This window comes from Cystoisospora suis (genome assembly GCF_002600585.1).
Source record: "Cystoisospora suis strain Wien I chromosome Unknown contig_1096, whole genome shotgun sequence".
Taxonomy (NCBI): domain Eukaryota; phylum Apicomplexa; class Conoidasida; order Eucoccidiorida; family Sarcocystidae; genus Cystoisospora; species Cystoisospora suis.
Genome location: NW_027153897.1, coordinates 3306 through 23551, shown reverse-complemented (window position 1 = coordinate 23551; position 20246 = coordinate 3306). Strand labels below are relative to the sequence as shown.

General features: G+C 51.2%; 3 protein-coding genes across 3 annotated transcripts in view; all 3 read left to right on the top strand.

The window, feature by feature from the left end:
- Positions 1–4924: 4924 nt before the first annotated feature.
- On the top strand, positions 4925–9054 carry CSUI_002642 (uncharacterized protein). The gene is made up of 5 exons (XM_068062842.1): positions 4925–5716; positions 5814–6709; positions 7149–7215; positions 7796–8589; positions 8690–9054. The coding sequence occupies exons 1-2, from the start codon at positions 5179–5181 to the stop codon at positions 6260–6262; spliced, it is 987 nt and encodes a 328-aa protein (XP_067925178.1). The 5' UTR covers positions 4925–5178; the 3' UTR covers positions 6263–6709; positions 7149–7215; positions 7796–8589; positions 8690–9054.
- Positions 9055–11058: 2004 nt separating this feature from the next.
- CSUI_002641 (sag-related sequence srs53c) lies at positions 11059–12537 on the top strand. Its single transcript, XM_068062841.1, has 2 exons — positions 11059–11926; positions 12024–12537. Exons 1-2 carry the CDS (start codon positions 11389–11391, stop codon positions 12503–12505), a joined length of 1020 nt encoding a protein of 339 aa, XP_067925177.1. The 5' UTR covers positions 11059–11388; the 3' UTR covers positions 12506–12537.
- Positions 12538–17709: 5172 nt separating this feature from the next.
- CSUI_002640 (uncharacterized protein) overlaps positions 17710–20246 on the top strand; it is a gene marked incomplete at its 3' end in the record, with an annotated part of 5799 nt that continues 3262 nt past the window's right edge. Inside the window, exon 1 of the mRNA XM_068062840.1 lies at positions 17710–19466. Within this exon, the coding sequence (XP_067925176.1) occupies positions 19301–19466 (166 nt within the window). The remainder of the gene's footprint in view (positions 19467–20246) is intronic.

Sequence of the window (20246 nt, the reverse complement as noted above, 5' to 3'; positions counted from 1 at the left end):
TATGCCACTGGCTCTGAAAATGGAGAGGAGTCAGTAGCTGGTTAGGCAACTAAGCAAACAAAATAAACCACTATCACGCGACTTGGGCAGTTTTTGGAAACCCGTTGTTCGGCGCCCACGCACCCTGTTGGTTTTGCATAAAAGAAAAGAAACGAGATCCCGTCTGCCCTACCACAATACACATATCTGTACAAACATAGTGCTTGCAAGAGATAGGCCATGCAATAAGGGTATTAAGGAGGGTTCTCTCGCCGCTATAATGTAAAACCGAAGTTGGAGAGCTGCTTGCTTCGAGACAGCCAGCGCCAACCGCGAACTCTTCCCGTCTTTGTAGCCTCGAATTCCCAGTGCCCTCGGTGTTTTCCTCCTCGCATCCCCCGCAATGATGTGAATGCGAGACACCAGGTAGTGAAGGAAGGAGTGACCCAAGTGTTGACAGGGTTGCCTTTCTTAAGGTTGGTATTTGGACACGTTGATAATGATCTGTCCAACTGCATGCATCAGTTCTACGGGCCAACTGACCTGATCCTTCTACCAACAGCAATGAGACCTCCTTTGTGTCTCCAGGACTCTCCTTGTTTTACTCTTCTTTGCCTCTTTCTCTATTCCTCTGCCTCTCCCACTGCATCTTCTCGTGCTTTACTCTTGTAGAGCTAAGTACGCTTATGCAAGCTTCTGCTATAGCTAACTAACTTACCCCATCTGTTGTAAGGAAGTCGCCTGGGAGAGGCACGATGCACTCGGCAGAAAGGATGGCCCGACTTCATACACATTTCTGTTTGTCTTGCCTCTCCCCTTTGCACGGATAAAAAACAGAATTGTATTGAGGCCGGAGGCTTGATACTTTTCCCCGGTTTCTCACCTCAGTCGTCAAACATCTGGATCGTGAAGCCTCTCTTGCAGACATCTGCATCGTTAAGCTGCAAGAGACACGTTCGCGTGTAGACCCGTGTGGAAGTATTTGTATGTATGTATGTATCCGTGCGCGTAAGTCTCGATTGTTTCTATTGTATGTATATGTATGAACGCCGATGTACACATCGATAAGGGTGAAGTGTAAACAGTCCGAGTCTTCCTCTCACATATAGGGTCTCATTCTTCTCCCTCTTCAATAGGTTTGTCTCACCTTTCTCTGGTGCACTAGTGTTTGGAGGACGCATTTCTTCTTTCCATTTGCTTATCTATTTGTCACTGCATGCGCTAATCGCAAGGATACAGACAGCTCAGATAAACCTTCTCTCTTCGCAGTTCTTCTTTTTTTAAAATTTCCTTCCTCCTCCACTGGCCCTTCTTGGTGCCGGTCGTCATTCCTATCACTTTCAAACACACACCCCCCCGCCATGTCTCCTTCGTTTTCATTGTCATCTCTCGTCTCTTAAACTAGAAGTCCTTGAAGCTATTCATCTAGCGTTTTTATCACTCTCTCTTCTGCGTGGAAGAATCGTCTTCACATTTTCTATCAACGTCTGCGTCTTTTCTTCTCCCTACTTCAATCCCAGAAAGGAGTGGTGATTCTATCGAGAGAGACCCATTCCGAGGAGACCTTTCTCTATCCTGCTTCTTCTTCTTCTGATCTAATGGCACCCCCCTCTTTCTTCTACCCCATCCACTCTGTGTGGTCTGTCTTTCTACCTCTCCCTTTCTATCACCATGGTTTCCCCTTTCAAATCTCTTCCTTCGTCTTCTTTATCTTCCTCCTGTTGTTTTTTGGAAGTCTTCTTTCAAACAACTCTCTCTCTTCGAAGAGATAACCTGCTCCTTCTCTTTCATCTCCTTCTCGTTCTTTTTTCTCTTTGTATTCTTTCATTTGCCAAAAGGATGGTACCACAGAGAGAAGAGAAGAGAGGGGTAGGGGGCGGCGAGAGCGGTGGGAGATCTTCTTCACATCAGGCCGCCCCCGGGGTAGTGATGGAGATGGGAAATCNNGATATTGATGGTAAAAGAAAAAAAAAAACATTAGAAGGAGATCCACGTCTCGACGTTTCCATATCATTCACACACGCGATATACATACATACATACATATCCGTACATAGATACATATTCATACATACATACATCACAAACATGCATTCGTAGATAAATATCCGTACATGAATAGATACATACATACAAATTCATCCATACAGAATGGTGTCCAGCTGGTTCATGTCTTTTTCTTAGTTAAGCCCATTGTCTTCTCAGGCGTATGTGTCGCCGTTTCCGTCTTCAGTCTTGGCGTAGTCTTCTTTTCTCCCTTCCTCATTCTCTCATCTAGTTCACAGAGGAGGAGTATGGATCTCTTCACGCGCTGAGCTAAGGTCCAGCTTCTCTGTAGCAGGAGAGAACAGTTGGGGGGTATGTCGTCATCCGCAGGAGAGTCGGAAGCTGTTCCGCCTTAGAGATTTCAGGCCACTCTTGCCGTTACTTTCGTACACACTCAGAAACGATCGCGTGTTTCCTTTCTCTTGTCATCTCTTTTGTCTGACGTCTTTTGAAATAGAAACTTCTGTTACTGACTATGAGGAGACACTGACGGAAAAGGCATACCCTACAAGATATGGAACGAAAAGCCGAAAGTTGTGTCTGTCGATGATGCAGCCGGAGTTTCAAGTTTGCGTTCATCTGCACTTTCACGTAGCAGAGTTGTTTTGGGCTAATTTGGCAGGTCGAGGGGGGCAGAGCGTATCCTAGTCCTTCATTTATGGTTCACGTAGATGTCAGCTGGCTGACGCTGCAAGACGGAGACATCTGTACTGTACCACATACGGAAAGCCGAAACATTGTACCGTCAGCGACAGGGTAGAATCTGAAGGTAGAAGAAGGAGTTTCGCGTTTCACACGCGGTGGCAGGTTTGGGGTTCTGGACTCTTGCCTTTTCTCGACAGCTTAGGATGCATAAGCGTATGATACTTTGTGCTAAGCCAGCCGTGCTAGTGACGGGTGACGCACAGGTAGTCGTCAGCCTTGACGAGACCCGTCCTTCATGCGAAGCTTGCAGAACTCGGAGTCCGTTCCCGGGCGAGCTTTCATACAGTCTTGAACGGCAAGACATCCAGGCCTTCAAATGGTGAACGAAATCTCTCTGCACGATTTCTGTCGAGAGGGTGTCAGTAGGGTTGGTTCAGAGCTTGTAGTACCCCGAAAGGTTTGTAGGACAGTTCAGACATCGTGCCAGGAGATGTGGGGTAGCCGCGTGTTCCTCGCGCAGGCTTCCCGCGGTCTCCCCGTACAAAAGTAAAACGCGATGCTAGGTACCAAGTGGAGAGGTTAGAAGCCAGCAGGAAACAGAAAAGAAAGAGAAAGTATTGTAGCCCCGTCGCGTTCGGCTGTCCGTTCCCACTTTGTCGTAGAGAGGCGTACTTTCATCCCGGTGCTTCACTGTGAGTCCGCTACCTCGACGCTCCGTAGCGCTCGCTATAGCAGACGAACTCCCTTCCGGGATCTGTGGCGCATTATTGCGCAGTCCTCATTGGGACTTTCTCGTGACAGGAGTTGTCTAGCAGATCGGTCGGATCAGGTCAATTCCACTGGGGACCCCTCCGACGTGGCACTCTGTATCGCGGAAATGCAGAATGGTGATCCTCAAGCCTGGGTGAAACAGGTACCTGTAGATTCTCAGTCTTCCGTATCTGGGGAGCTTACAAATACATTCCAACAATCTACATTCTTAGCTCTAAAAACTTTGGCTCCTGGAAGTGAGCTCTTCCCGACAGGTGTCCTTGAGGAAGCCTCTTGATCCACGACGCAGAGGCACTCCAGCTGAACTGATGTGAGCTGAGAAGCTGAGCTCTTCAGTGAGTGAGGGCAGCTCCGGTTTTGAGGACGGTGACTGGATGGGGAGCCCATCCAGGAGGAGTCACGTTACAGGCCCGTGGTAGTGAGCTTGCCGCGGCGGGCTTGGTCTTACAAGGTCCCCCAATACAGCGTACCAGCGAGCATAGAAGCTTTGCAGACGTAATTGCACAATCAAACACAGGGAAACCAGAGGGAGATGCTGCACGGCGCCTAAAGCGGTACATCTTTTGGATCCGCATAACGGACGGATTGCAACCCCAGTTTCTTTTGTTTGATATTGTCAGTCCGGTTTGGCCAGCCTTATCAGGAGTCAATGTTGGGCGCCCCTTGAGGCGTTTGCTTTTTTACTTGTGTGGGGAGCGTTGTTTACTGGTTGGCTCGGGGCTGTTCCCGGCTTTGCTTAAAGTTCCGCAGGGGCTCGAATATCCCATGCAGAGGGGTGGCAGGAAGTGTACGGCCGTCAAGGGTCGAAAGCAACGGAGCCGGGGAACGGAAACGCAGTCAACTTTCTCGGCGGTAGGCAACTCAGATGAATCTTCATGAAGCACCTTTTCGCCCGGGCACTGGATATGCCTTTCGAGGAGGGAGGCTAGCCAGCTGGGGCTCCCGATAGATTCGTTAGGTAACAGGTTCGTGCTCGAGAATTTGAGCCATGCCCCTACTACCGTCCTTGTAAGACAGCGACAGCTGGACAGCTTGACGATAAGATTTGACTCAGTCGAATGACTGCTGCAGAACTTGGACCGACACTGCTTGGGGACTGACTAACCGTGCAGAGAAGACCACGATACACAGCTTCAGTACTACCTGGCTGCGCACCTTCACCTTACTTGGAATCGGTGCCATCCGCGGGTAATCAATTTGCTCGCCGATCTATGAACTCCTGCGTTCTGTCTGCCGTAAAGCCCAACCTAAAGAAAGACAATGTCAGCCGGTTGAACAGCAGAGCCAGCCAGAACTGCTTCGTTACTGGAGATAGACTATGAGGTAAGAAATAAGTCTTGTCTCTGTAGGCCCTTCCGTCCCGCGGTTCCAGCCAGGACCGCGAGTTCTGTCCAGCCAGTATCCCGCACGCGCGTGATGTCCCCGGGCTGTCCCTTGTGCATCTTGTGTGCGCGCGTGTCTTGTGCCGATGTCTGCCGTGCCCCTTCTTGTCCCGTCAGGATGTCACTCGTTGGGCAACTGTTTCAGGGCTGCGAGGCAGAGGTTAGTGAACGATGTGAATACCCAGCCTAGCTTTCTTCAGAATCCGGTTTTCAGTCCTCTATCCGGCGACTACTTCAGAAGCCTCCGACACCACCACCCGCAATCGCGCTGCGTCTACGGGGTTGCTGCCGGGGAAGCGCCCAGCGTGCGACCCCAGTTGGCCACTTTTCTGCCGTGTTCGTCTACACTGCCCTAATGGACCGTCATTATTTCTTCCGGTGGGCACTTCTCGCCTTGGCGGTGACCGCTCCTGGCATTATTGTAACTGAAGCGTTAGGACACGCCGGGGCAACGGTACCGATGAAGGGTTCGGACAAAAGCCCCCGTCTGCAGTCTTCTCAGGGCAGGCAGGTATTAGGAAAAGACCTAGTGAAGCCCGAGGAATGCAACAAAACGACAACGGAAGACAAGCCGGTCATGACTGTGACGATTGACGAGAAGTCCTTGCAAGCCAAGTTTACCTGCGGCAACGCTTTTGCCTCCGGAACCGTTCCTGAGATTGGTACCAGCCCCCGCAAGTGCTGCAAGGACGCGGCCTGCCCATCCGAAAATGAAGTCGATATATCCAACATTCTTGATGTAGATGGGAAAGCAGAACTCAGCAACCACACGGTCACGGTGACGGTGGCTAAGGTGCCCGACAACAAACGCGGCGAGAAGTTCTACTACAAGTGCAAAGGCTCGGACAATACCTGCTTAGTCGCGGTTGCTCTGCCCAGTTCACTACCGGACAGTAAGTTCGTTACCAGTCGGTACTCGGCCTGTGACACGACACTTGGCGTTGGAACACTTCTACCAAACTGTAAGCTGTGTTTGTGAGTCTCTTACAGATGAATGCGCAATCGACAGGACTGTCGAGCTCTCTCTTTCTGCACCCCAGACGACTGTGGAGTTCAAATGTAATGGCGAGCTGGTAACGACTCCCATTGAGGTTAAGACTGGTGCTTCATGCACCGGGGGTCAGGCGACGAACAAGCTTCTACAACTGGATGACAGCAAGGCCCAAAATCATACCTACACCCTCAGTGTTGCCAAGCTCCCCAACGCAACCACGAAGTTATGCTACAAGTGTGTGTACGAAGGCGTGCCGCAGCTATCCGACACTACGAAAACAGAAACGAGGACATGTAGTGTGATGGTAACAGTTGCTAAAGCAACCCCAGAGAGTAGTGAAACTTCCACCAGTACAGCTCCAACAAGTGCAGCTTCCATCGCTTACAAGTCCCTCGGGGGTGTGACCTTAGGGGCTATTTCCCTCAGTGCGCTTGCGGCCAACTGACGGGCCGCTGGCATTTTCCGTTGTTGAGCAGGCACCGACGGGGCCTCAATGCAACTTCCTTTCCAGCACCGTATTTCCAAGCGCGAGCCAAACTCGTGCTTCGGTCAGCGTCTGGTGACCTTACACAATACCACCTCGTTTGCAATGCCTATCGTTGAAGCGCGCCTCAGCGCTGAGAGCCGGTCCGCATGGGTAGCTCGGAGAACTCGGGGTTCATCCGCGGGCCAGCTTTAGGACAGTCTTGAACGAGGAGACATCAGGAAAAATCACCTTCAAAAAATCAACAAAGTCGCGCTGCACTAGTGTAGAGCGCGTCGGGAGGGCTAACTCAGAGCGTGGAGTACTAGGGGGAGCTTAGTTCAGCCATCGACAGTGCCAGGAGCTGTGTGACAGCCGCATGTTCCCCGCTCGGACTTCCCGAGGTCGCCTCGTACAAAGACAAGGCGCGTAAGTAACAAGTGGAGAAATTGAATAGCAGCAGGAAACAGAAATGAAAGTGCAAATACTGCAGCCCTGTCGCGACCGGCTGTCTTTCTCCACTTCGTAGTAGAGAGGCGGACTCTCACCCCGGTGCTTCACTACCAATCCATTGTTGTTCCTTACCTTGACGCTCCGAACGCGGTATAGCAGCCGGAATCGTTTCGGCATTCGTGGCGTATCTGGGGAATCTACGTCAGGACTCTCTTTTTGTGAAAGGGATTTCTCTGTCGAATGGCTGGGATCGGGTCGTGCGTGCGGGCGACACCAGTGGCAGAACCCCATAATGCTTTCATTCGGAAGGATGGTCCTCAGGCGCGAGGTAGGACCCACGACTGTAGCTTCGCAGTCTTTCGTAGCTCAAGAAGTTACAAGTTCGGCTTTTCGGAATGCGCTTTTTCCGCTGCAGGTGGCGTGATCGAGGATTTCTCCCGGTCCAGGACGTAGAGGCCCGTCTACGCTTGAAGTGCGCTTAGGTGAGGACCTGCGCTCCTCTGTAACTGAAGCCTTCTCTGCTTATGAGGATAGAGACTGGATGAGGTCTTGCTCTCAGAAATGTCACACGACCAGACTCCAGGCAATGTGCTCATGCCGGGTTTTGCCTCTAGAAGTCCCGGCTATGCAACGGATCAGTGGGGGGAAAGTTGCGCATACCGCCCATTGAGGGCAAGTTCAATACTATCCCGGGGGCGCACCGACGCCGTACTTTCAGCCGCCGTCCTCCGTGATTTGCCCGCTGATCAGTGAATGCTTGCCTTCTGTCTGTCGTCCAGCCGGATGTAAGGGAAGGGGCATGTAACCCGGTTGATGAGAAGTGCCAGGGAGGATCGCTTCTCTTATCCGAGACAGAGGAACTAAGCCACCACGTCGAAAGAACTAAGCCCTGACGCCCCGAGACGTACCCTCGCAGCGCTGGCACGGGCCTCCGGTGCGCCGTCCTGCCAGTCGCCCCGGGGGGGGCGTAATGTCCTCGTCCTGTCCCACGGGTTCTCCGTGTCTGTGTCTGTGTGCCTGTCTTGTGCGCGGGTGTCCGGCCTATCCCTTCATGTCCCTCAGAACGCCGGTCATTTCCCCGTTGCATCATTTACGGGGCGCCGAAGTTAGTGAACGGCGTGAAGGCCCAGGTCAGAAGCTTCCGAATCAGCGGCTGAGCTTCCTGGGGTTCGGGGCCATTTTATCCGCCTCCCAAAGGAGAGTCGCCCCGCGTCCGGGCTTGCTGCCGGCCAACGACCCCAGCAGACACTATTCAGTTGGCCAATGTTCTGCAGTGTTCATCTGCGTAGGCGTGATGGGCTACCCTTACCTCTTTTCATGGGCCGTTGCCGCCATGGCGGTGACCATGGGGGCTATTGTAACTGGAACGTCACGCCACGCCGTGGTCGCCGCTTCCGGTGCGAGAATACCCGTAAACAGTTTAGGCAAGGGCCAGCTCCTGCAGTCTGCACAGGGGACGAAGGCAGAGGCAGAATCCGTCGGAAAGCCGGACGAATGCAAAGAAAAGACAGCAGGAGATACGCCGACCAAGATTGTGACGATTGATGAAAAGACCTTGCAAGCGAAGTTTGCCTGCGGAGGCAGTTTCACGAGCGGAACTGATCCGGATACTTCACAGGCCTCTACCAAGTGCTGCAGAGACCCGAAATGCGCATCAGAGAACGGTCAAGCCAATATATCTGACATTCTTGGTGTAGAAGGAAAAGCAGAGAATAAGGAGAATGTAGTCACTGTAACGCTGGCTACCCTGCCGGAAGATAAGCGAACCGCGAAGTTCTATTACAAGTGCAAGAGCGCAAGCAACGATGCAGGATTCTGCTTGGTCATGGTGGCGCTACCCGGACCACTAGACGACAGTAAGCCTGTTGAAACCCTTACACTTGGCGTGCGACAGCAAAGCCCGCGTTAGATAGCACACGCCACAAACTGTTACCTGCTCTTGTGAATCGCTTGCAGATCAATGTGCAATCGACAGGACTGTCGCGGTCTCTCTTTCCGCATCCCACACGACCGTGGCGTTCAAATGTAACGGTAAATTGGAGGAAAACCCCTTTGAGGTCAAAACAGGCGATTCCTGCAGCGAGCAACCAGCGAAGGGCGAAATTTTGAACTTGGCTAAAAGCGACTCCGAAACTCATACCTACACGCTCGGCGTTGCCCAACTCCCGGAAGCAACCACAAAGTTGTGCTACAAATGTACGTACGAACAGGTGCCTACCGTAGACAATACCTCGGTAACAAAAGAGAGGACGTGCACTGTGCTGGTGACAGTTACTGGCAAGGGTACGGCAACCCCGGAGGGAAGTGAAACGTCTACCAGTACGTTCTCAACGAGTTCCGCTTCCGTCGCTTTCAAAATCCTTAGGGTCTTCACTTGGGCTGCTGTCGCCCTCAGTGCAGTTATAGTCAACTGATGTGCTTGTGGATTTTTTTTTCCGTTGCGGAGACGGTGCCGTCGGGGTGGCGGCCCGGCTCCATCAGTGACACGGTAGAAACTGAAGGTCGAAGGAGTTCGCCTCGCACGCGTGGTGGTGGATCTTCAATTTGGGCCACTCGCCTTTGTCAAGAAACCATGGCACATAAACGCGTCACTCCGCGATAAGCAAGGAGTAGAAGGTGTTGCATTCAAGCGGTTCAGCGCGGAAGAGAGCCGTCCTGCATGCGTGGCTTGAACTCGGGGTTCATTCGCGGGCCAAGCTTCACTCGGAGTTGGAAGAAGTAAGGTGCACGAGGCCACGCAATTTTCAACACGTGAGCGCAGTATCAGGTTTTCGTAAGGTTGATGCCAAGCTCGTAGCACTAGAAGCGACAGTGCGATTGCCGCAACCTGCCTCAGGCTTCCCGACATCTCCTCTGGGCCTACGTAGCTGCTGGAGAGGTTTTAAAACAGAAGGAATAAGCAAGAAAAAAGGAAATGTCGCAGCCCTGCTGCGATTCGCTCCCTGCGTCCGGTTCGTGACGGAGAGGCGGACTCCATCCCGGCGTTCCACTACAAATCCACTGTGAGTGCCTACCTCGCCACTCCGTACAAGCTCTAGCAGGCGAACTCCCTTTCGACATTTGCGCTGTACTAGTGGCCAATCTCCGCCGAGACTTTTCTGTGAGAGAAGGCTTATGCTAAGCTGCTCGGATCAGGTCATTTCGACGCGCAAGCTTTCTGAAGCAAGGCTCCTTACTGCCCAGGGGTGAAAGTGCGCCTGGGACCGGCAAGTCCAGATTTCCGGTCTTTCACATCCGGAGAGCTTACACATTCCGCTCCCCGAAGTGAGCATCTCCCGGCCGCTGGTGTGACCAAAGAACCACTTCTTGATCTCTGACGCTGAGGTCCTTGTACGGCAGAAGTACGGTTAGCTGAAAAGCTGATTTCTTCTGTAACTAAAACGTATCTGGTAATGAGAACACTGACTGAAAATCTTGTTTTCAGGAGGTGCCACATGACTAGTCTTGTGGTAGCGGGTTTGTACTGGTTTTGCATCTAAAGGGCCCGTCTATGTCGCGTATCAGAGAAGTTCTGCATACTGTCCGAAATTCAAAACCGAGCCACACATTATGCCGCAGTGGTGCCAAACTGGCAACGGATTCAGCTTCTCCTCTCTCAGCATCAGTCGGAAAGCGACCGAAGCTCGGCTTTTGTCACTCTGCTTCGGCCAGCTTTCTCGGGGGCCAAAGCGTGGGCACCCCTTGAGGTGTTCGCCTGTTTCCTTTTGTGGTGAGCGCTATCTCGTGGTTGCTGAGGAGGCTGTTTCTATCTTCCCGAGCTCGGCAGGGGGCCGGATCCAAGCCCGAAAGTGCTGGAGGGATTTACCGCTGAGGAGGGATGAAAATAAGGGAGCCGCGCAGCGGGAAGGCAATAAGAGTTTCCGATGATAGGTAACTCAAGTGAATTTAACGGCTGAAACGTCCCCTCTTCCAGGGAACTTGGATACCTTCTGGGGAGGGAACTGACGAACTGGGACTGTCGGCAGACTCGCTGTGAAACAGGTTCCTGTTTGGGAACGAGCCTCCCCCCACGCACCTGCGGACCTTAGAACACCACAACTGGACAGCACGAGGGCAAGCGGTGGGTCAGTCGGACGTGCTACGGTTGATTCGACATGGTAGAACGAGCGGTTAACCAAATCAGTAAAGACGACGCCATAGAATTTTAATGGTACTCGGGGTCGAAGCCACACTAAAGCAAGGGCAGTGGCACTCCGTTGGCAAGAAAGGGAAGAATCCCTTCCTTTGCAGGAACTCCTTTGCTTTGTGGACAGAACGAAGTCGTGCCACCCCGAATCATGCCGTCGTAGAGGTGGCGCGGGGTTCCCGTGTGTCGTCCAGCCATTCTCCCGCGGGCGCTTGATGTCCTCCTCCTGTCCCATGGGCAATGTGTGTGTGTCTTGTGCGTGTCTGACGCGCCCGTTCGTGTCCCCTCTTGAGTCGCTCATTGCCCAGTTGTTTCGAGACCGCTGGGAAGAGCGCAGCGACCATGTAAATACGCAAGCTAGATTCCATCAAAATCACGGGTTGAGGTTCTTTCAACGAGGAGCTATTTTTTATCTGCAAAACCGTAGTCGGCAGCTGGACTGGGTTTTTCCGGGCTTGCTGCCGGACAGGGACGGCGGTATACAACCTCCAGTGGGCCACTTTTCTGCTGTCTTCATCTGTACTGCGTGATGGACCCTGCTTATTTCTTCCCATGGGCCGTTGTCGCCCTGGCGGTAATCATTCCGGACGCTATTGTCACTGAAGCGTCAAGGCACGTCGGGGTAGCCGCTTCTGGTGCCAGCATGCCCCTGAAGGTTCTGGACAAAAACCAGTCTCTGCAGTCTCGCCAGGGGGAGCCCGCCGAATGCAAAGTGAAGACGACAGGCGAAGCAACGACCACGACTGTGACCATTGACGAGAAGACCTTGCAAGCGAAGTTCACCTGCGGAGCAGGTTTCACAGGTGGAACCGTTCCCGATCTCGCAACACCCGCCGACACGTGCTGCAAGGACCAGGCCTGCAACGGCGGAGAGAAAGTCACGATTTCTAGCATTATTGGCGTAGACGCCAAAGCAGAGAAAAGAGAGAACACAGTCACAGTAACCCTGGCTAAGGTGCCCGATGGGAAGCGAGGCGAGGCGTTTTATTACAAGTGCCTAGCTGCAGCCAGGGGCGCAGGAGACTATTGCTTAGTCGCGGTGCGACTGCCGGGTCCACTGGAAAACAGTAAGCCTATCGACATTCCGCGCTCTGCTTACGGCAGCCCACCCCGCGTTGGAATGTTTGCTACAGATTGTAAGCTGCCTTTGTGTATTTCTTACAGATGACTGTGCAATCGACAGGACCGTCGCACTGTCGCTTTCCGCACCCGAGACGACCGCGGACTTCAAGTGTAGTGGCACTTTGGAAAAGAGTCCTTTTGTGGTCAAGACAGATGATTCCTGCACCGAGGAACCGGCGAAGAACGCGATCCTAAAGCTGGAGGAGACCGACCCTGTAGGTGATACCAAAACACTCGGTGTCGCGGAGCTCCCCGACACAACGACAAAGCTATGCTACAAGTGTGTGTATGAAGAGGTGCCGACCGTACAGAACACCACGAAAAAAGAAAGAAGGACGTGCAATGTGATCGTAACAGTTGCGGGCAAGGAGAAGCCAGCCCCAGACAGTGAAACCTCTACCAGTACTTCTTCAACGAGTTCCGCTCCCGACGCTTATGCAACCCCCGGGTTTGTGAGCCCGGCGGTTGTCGCTTTCAGTGCCGTTGCAGTCAACTGGTGGCCTGCTGGCTTTTTCCGTAGTTGAGAACGTCGAGTTCTTGACGCAGCTTCACAACCATAGCTTCATTTCAGAGCTCGAGGACCGCTGCACTGGTCCGTATTTAAGGTAGGTGACTAGTTTTGGCGCATTTGGCAGGTCGCTTCATACGCGGTCCGTGTAGATGTCAGCTGGCGAACACTGCAAAGCGGAGACAACTGAACCGTACCGCGGATGAGTAGCCGAACGCTGTTCCATTAACGACAGGGTAGAAACTGAAGCTTGACGGAGTTCAAGTCACACACGTGGTGGATCTTTGATTCCGGGCGCTCGCCTCTGTCAAGAAATAATGGTCCTGAACACACATCACTCTGCGATAAGCAAGTAGAAAAAGGTGCTGCGCGCGACCGCTTCAGCGCCGAAGAGAGCCGTCCTGCGTGCGTGGCTTGGGGAACTCGGGGGTCGTTTGCGAGAGATCGTTATACCAGACTTGCACGGGGAAACCTGCCGAAACCACGCAGTGCCCAACGCGTGAACGCAGTACCAGGTTTCTCTCGGAGGGGTGTTAGTAGGGTCTGTTCGAAGGTAGTGGTACTACGGGGAGTTTTGTAGAACAGTTCAGAGATCAACAGTGGCAGATGCGCAACACGGCCTCATCTTCCCGGGGTCGCCTAGTAGAAACGTAAGGCATGACGTAAGTAGCAAGCGAAGGGATCGGAAAGCAACAGGGAACAGGAAGAGAGAGCATTGTAGCTTCGTCGCGATTGGCTGTCCGTGTCCACCTGATGGTAAAGAAGTGGGTTCCATGCTGGTGCTTCACTGCATGCGCTGTTCCTCCGGACCTCACCACTCCGTCCGAGCTGAAGCACGCAAGCGCCCTTTCGCATTTTTGTCGCATTGCTGGGGAATCTGCGCTAAGGCATTCTCGTGAAAGCAGTTCTTCGTTAGTTTGCTCGGACCGGGTTATTGCTGCAGGCAACCCTTGTAAGTCAGCACTGCGCATTGTTTTCATTCGGAATGATGGTCCTAGGCGTACGGAGCGACCGGCAACTGTAGATTCTCACTCTTTTGTGTCCGGAGAGTTTACAAGTTCTCGTAGACATCAGCTTTACCCGCTGCTTGCCTGGGCGGGCTTTTTCCCGATCCACGATACGTACGTGCCCGCACAGACCAAGCGAGGTTAGCTGGGGAGCTCAACTCATCCCTAACCCAGAATACCTGTGATAATGGGAACGGTGATTGAAAGAAGTGTTGTTTCCAGGGGATGTCGCATCCCCGACTCGCGGTAGAGACTATGTACCAGACTTGCTCCTGCAAAAGCCCAGCGTGACAGGGAGCAGGAGAGTTTTGCGTACCTAGTTGCGAAACCGAATAGCGTCACGCCTCAGCAAGATGCAGCAGCCCTGCCTAATTGGCAATAGACTTTCAACTCTTCCCGCCTAGCGAACACACGGAAAGCAACGCAGTTTGCTTTTTACTGTCACTCTGGCTCTGCCGAATTCTTCCAGAGTTATCGTATGGGCGTCTCTGGAGGTGTTCGCTTTTTCAGTTTTATGGCGAGGATTGTTTCGTGATTGCTGAGGAGGCCCTCTTTCTACCTTACTGAGGAATCAGCAGGCGCCCGGGTCCGTACCGGAGAGTGCTAGAGGGGCTCATGGCCGGCAACGGAAATGCCGTACCATCGCATGCAGGGGACGGCATCCCGTGTGCCGTCCAGCCGGTCTCCTGCGGGTGCTGTGGGCACTGCGTGTGTCAGTGTGTCGTTTCCGTGGTTGTTACACGCACTCTTCTGCTCTCCCCTCAGAACACCGCTCGTTGCCGGGCTGTTTCAACACTGCAAGGCAGAACTTGATGAAGAGTGTGGTCGCTCACGGTAGCTTCCTTCAAAACCAGAAGAGGGTTGCGATTTCTCTGATGAGAGGCTACTTTTATTTGTTTGCAAAAGCGTAGTCGCCCTGGCGCCCTGTGTTTCTTCGGGCTTGCTGCCGGACAAGGACCGCAGCGTACAACCTTCAGCTGATCAGTGTCCCGCCGCCACCATCTACATTGCAGAATGGATTGTTCTTGTTTTTTCCGATGGGCCATTGTCACCACGGCGGTGATCACTCCCGGCACTATGTTAAGTGAAGCGTCACAGCATGCCGACGCAGCCGCTTCTGCTCCGACTATACCCGTGAAGGATTTGGGGGGGGACAAAAGCCTGCGTCTGCAGTCTGCGCACAGCAAGCAGGAACAAGAACCTGCTGTAAATCCCAACGAATTGCAAAGTGCAGACAACAGGAAACCAACAGACCACGACTGTGACGGTTGCCGAGAAGAACTTGCGAGCACAATTCACCTGTGCAGGCGATTTTACTGGTGGGGCTGTTCCCGATAGTTCGGAGACCATCAAGTATTGCAGAATGCGACCTGCGACCCGGCCACTCAAGTCAAGATTTCTGACTTTCTTGTAGACAGCAAAGCAGAGAACAGCTTGCATGTCACTGTAACCGTGGAGTGCCGGACAACAAGCGAGGCGTGAAGTTCTACTACACACGCAGGAACACAAGCAACCCAGCTGAGTTCTGCTTGGTCACCGTGCCGCTGCCCGGTCCACTACCAAGCAGTAAGCGCTTGAGATTTAGCACCAGGCCTATGACAGCATTGTCAGCGTTAGATAACACCTGTCACAAACTGTGCTTTGCTTCGGTGAATCACTTGCAGATGAATGTGCAATCGACAGGACTGTCGAGCTCTCTCTTTCCGCACCCCACACGGCCGCGGCGTTCCAATGTAATGGTAAGTTGGCAGATGGGCGCATTGAGGTCAAGACAGGCAACTCGTCCAGCGGAGAACCAGCGAAAAGCGCGATTGTAAACTTGGTTGGGAGCAGCTCCGAAAGTGACACTTACACGCTCGGTGTTGCGGAGCTCCCAGACACAACGACAAAGTTATACTACAAGTGTGTCTACGAAGGGGTGCCAAAGCCACCGGTCACCCTGCAAAAAAAGAATAGGACGTGCAATGTGATGGTGACAGTTACTGGCAAGGGTGTGCCTACCCCACAGGGTACTGAAACCAGTACGGCTACGAGTTCCGCTCCCGTCACCTATAAAGCCCTCGCGGTCGTGACCTCGGATGTTGTCGCCCTCAGTGCGATTGTAGTCAACTGATGCCCTGCTGGATATATTTTCCGTTGCGGAGAAGACGCCGTCGGGGTCTTATCGCAGCTCCACTTCCACCAGTGTATTTTCGAAGCCAAGGCCGGCCTGAGCGCCGGTCAGCGCCTGCGGACCGATCTGCGGACGAACGCACTCCGGTGTGCATGTGGTCGGAGACTTTTGATTCAGAAGAGAGCACGCACCCATTTTTTAGGGGTGCTTTTTGTGCTGCCGCCGCTCCGCTACGGCAACACTGCGCTACGGTCCGCCGGTGCTCTGGGATGCACTGCGGCGGTTGTCACGGCTATGTAACCCGGTAAAAAGTCGTAAGACACTAAAACAGGAAATTAACTAACATCAATTACTCAAAACCAGCACGAGGTGGTGACGGTCGGAGCTCCGCTCTCGCTCCCGACAATCGCTGGCTTCCACTGAGTGTTGCGTTCGGCGCTTTCCGGTAGAGTTCTAGGCTTTCACAAAGTAATTCTAAAATTACTAAAAGCCCGTACTTAATCTTCTCCTTAAAAGAGAAGAAAAACTCTAACTAACTCTTCTCCCTCCGGTCTTGCTTGCCGCCGCCCGGCGTCTCTAGCCGGCCGGCGCATCGGCACTCCGCGTTGGCGGCCGGCGTGTCGCAACACTCTGCCTGCTGACCAGGCCCAGCGCCTTCCCGCGGTTGTAGCTGATGCTACACCCGCGGGCGTCACACGTTCCACACAGAACACTAAGCGCGGTCAACTATTGGCCGGCACATCACTTTTCACTGATATATGACCGACACTCGGTCAGGGGCCACTGCACTGGCAGAGGGAGAGACCAGGAGTGGCGTCACCATCCGTCCCAAGATGCCGCGGCTTCCAAAAGAGCACCGCCAGCAATCCATGGACGGCCAACGTGTAAGAAAAAGGCATTGGTCACTCTAAGGAGCAAAACACCCGAAAAAGACCCTCATAACCTGGAACAGTAACCTGCCTGCCACGGAAGATACAGAGGAAATTCTGAGTGGGGAGAAACTTCTAGCTCGTACGTCTTTGCACAAGAAGAAGAGAAAGGCGGAGGAATTCTTTTTTTCCCTACTGAAGAGAGAACAAGGAAGACCCTTGAGAGAGGGAGAGAATGCGCGATACGCTTGCAGTCGCGGTTGTTCTCGTTGCTCTGATCTTAGGACCTACCAGTTCGGCGCCCTGGTCCGAAGAAGACTGGTGGGGACAACTGAGGTCCGTTTACACTAGTTTGAGAGACTGCGACCTACAAGCATTGCTGAACACTATTACAAGTGCACGAGGAAACGTCAGGCTTCGTCAGAAAATTCGATACGGATCATATTAGACATGCTGGTACCCGAGACACCGAATAGGTCTGCAGTTACGAGGTACATAGCACCTATTAATTCTTTAATATTGTTATATGCTAGAGGGTACACTTCATCATAGAACGATACAAAGCTGTAAATGTGCTCTGAGGTCATCGTTTCCAATCTTCTGATCCGCGTTGGTTCCAAAACTCAAGCAGCCGGTCGGGCGGCGTGGGAGAGTAAACGCATCCGGTCTACTTTCGAACAGGGAGACGAGCCCACTAGGTGGCCGAACCGGTCCGCTCTGTCCGTCGACTGCGATGAATTTAGCATTCATCCACACAGAGCTTCGTGCCCGCTGCTGAGCGGCGAAGCCAACAATGAAGAGGAGTAGTCGGTTAGGCGACAAACTAAACGAAACAGACTCTAGCTCGCGACTTCGCAGATCTTCAAGAGCCTTTGTTCGGCACGCGCGTACCCAGTTGGTCTTGCATAGTAGAAAAGCGATGAGATCGTCTCTCTCCTACCAAGATGGGCATCTCATTCTGCGCGGACCTGGCCTCTGCTTCGACGCCCTAGGGGAAGAGGAAGAAGAAGAGAAGAAAGAGAAGAAGAAGGAGAAGAAGAGTCTTCTTGAGACAGAAAGCGAAGAGGAGGAAAAGAAGATATCGCTTGCAAGAAAAGGATCATACAATGAGGAGTGTTCTCCCCCACCGCTCTGAATGTAAAACGGAAGTCGGAGACTTGCTCGCTTCACGACAGCCAGCGTCAACCACCGAGTCTCGCAGTCTTTTGGAGCCTCGAGATTCCCAGCGACCCTAGTGTTAACCTCCTTGCATTCCGCGCAACGAGGCAAATGCGGGGCAGCAGGTAATGAAGAAAGAGGTGACTCAAGTGTTGACAGCCGTTAAGGGTTGCTTAAGGTTGATATTTGGACATCTTGATGGTGACCTTTTCAACTGCATGCGTGAGCTCTACGGGCCCAACTGGCTTGCCCCTTTTACCAACAGCAATGACTCAAAGGAGGCGACTGTCGCTTTTCCGGGCCGACAATTGAGTTCAGAAAGCTCGGGAATAAACGGATTTTGATAAGCTTGCTTCCGCAAAGTTTGGACAAGTGCATGCGTAGTAGATTCTCCGCCTCGCGCCGTTGGGAGAGCTACACGACCTCCGTTGTGCGTCGACGTCTTTCCTTGTTTAACTATTCTTTGGTCCTGTCCTTTCAGCTTTTTCTATTCCTCTTCCTTTCCCACTACACCTTCTTTTGCTTCCCCCTTTCTAGCGCCAGTTACGCGCATGCGTGCTTCGGCTATAGCTAACTAACTCATCATGTGCTGTAATGAAGCCACCTGGATGAGTCACGCTGAAACTCGGCAGAAAGGACGACCCCAGTTCATTCACTTTTCTGTTTGTCTTGCCTCTCCACTTTGCACGGCAGGAAAATACAGTTGCGTTGAGGTCAGAGGCCCGATTCTTTTCCCCAGTTTCTCTTCTCAGTCTTCAACTATCTGGGTCGTAGAGCCTTTCCTGCAGACATCTGCATCGTTAAGCTGCAAGAGACACGCTTGTATGTCGACACATGTATAGGTAGGGTTATATATGTATCCTTGCGTGTGAGTCTTCGTTGGTTCTGTCCTATGGAGACGTGTGGATGTCGGTGTACATATCGCTAAGGTTAAGTATGAAGAATCTCTCACGTAAGGCCTCATTCTTCTCTCGCTTGTAGACGTCTGTCTTACCTTTCCCTCGTGCACCTGGAATTTGGAGGGCTCGACTCTTCTTCTTTCCATTTTCTTTCTGTAATTTTCACTGCATGCGCTAATCGTAAGGATGCAAACAGCTGAGATAAATCCTCTCCATTCGCCGTTCTTCTTTCCTCTAGATTTCCTTCCTCCCCCACTGGCCCTTCTTGGTGCCTGTCATCTTTCCTATCACCTTCAATGACACACGCCCCCTGGTATGTCTCTTTCTTCTTCTTTTTCATTCTCATCTTTCATATCTTAAACTTGAAGTCTTTAAATCTATTTAACTAGAGTGTTTATACATGAGAGAATTTGCTTCACATTTCCATTCGGGTCTCCGTCTCTTATCCTTACTCGAATCCAATAGAAGAGTTGCTGTACTTCGCTGGAGAGACATCAATTCCGAGGAGACCTTGCTATCTCGTGCTTTTTTTTTCTTCTTCTTTTGATCTCTTTTCTTCAACCCTATCGACGCTGTGTGGGCAGTCTTTCTACCTCTCTCCTTTCTGTCACCATGGATGTTCTTTTCAAATTACTTTCTTCATCTTCCTCCTCTTATCTTTGGAAGCCTTTTTCCAAGCAACTTCTTCTTTACTAAGATACAGCCTTTTCCTTCTCTTCCATCTTCTTCTTTCTTCTCTTTGTATTCTTTCATTTGCCAAAAAGGATGGTATCACAGAGAGAAGAGAAGAGAGGGGTAGGGGGCGGCGAGAGCGGTGGGAGATCTTCTTCACATCAGGCCGCCCCCGGAGGTAGTGATGGAGATGGGAAATCTTTCCTAGGAGCAGAAGCACATGAGAAGAGAGAAGAAGAATTAGCTGTTGATATTGATGGTAAAAGAAAAAAAAAAACATTAGAAGGAGATCCACGTCTCGACGTTTCCATATCATTCACACACGCGATATACATAGACATACATAGACATATATATTCACACGTATTCATTCATAGACATACATACATATATATTCATACATAGACATACATACATAGATATTCATACATATTCATACATAGACATACATAGACATACATATTCATACATATTCATACATAGACATACATACATATATATTCATACATATTCATACATAGACATACATACATAGATATTCATACATAGAGATACATAGACATACATACATATATATTCACACATATTCATACGTAGGCATACATACATATATATTCATACATATTCATTCATAGACATACATACATACATATTCATACATATTCATACATAGACATACATACATACATATACATACATACATACATATTCATACATACATACATACATATTCATACATACATACATATTCATACATACATACACATTCATATATACATACATATTCATACATATTCATACATAGACATACATACATATATATTCATACATATATATTCATACATAGACATACATACATATATATTCATACATAAATACATATTGGTATATACATACATACATATTTATTCATACATATATATTCATACATACATGCATATTCATACATACATATTCATATATACATACTCATATATACATACATATTCACACATACATACATATTCATACATATTCATACATATTTATACATACATAC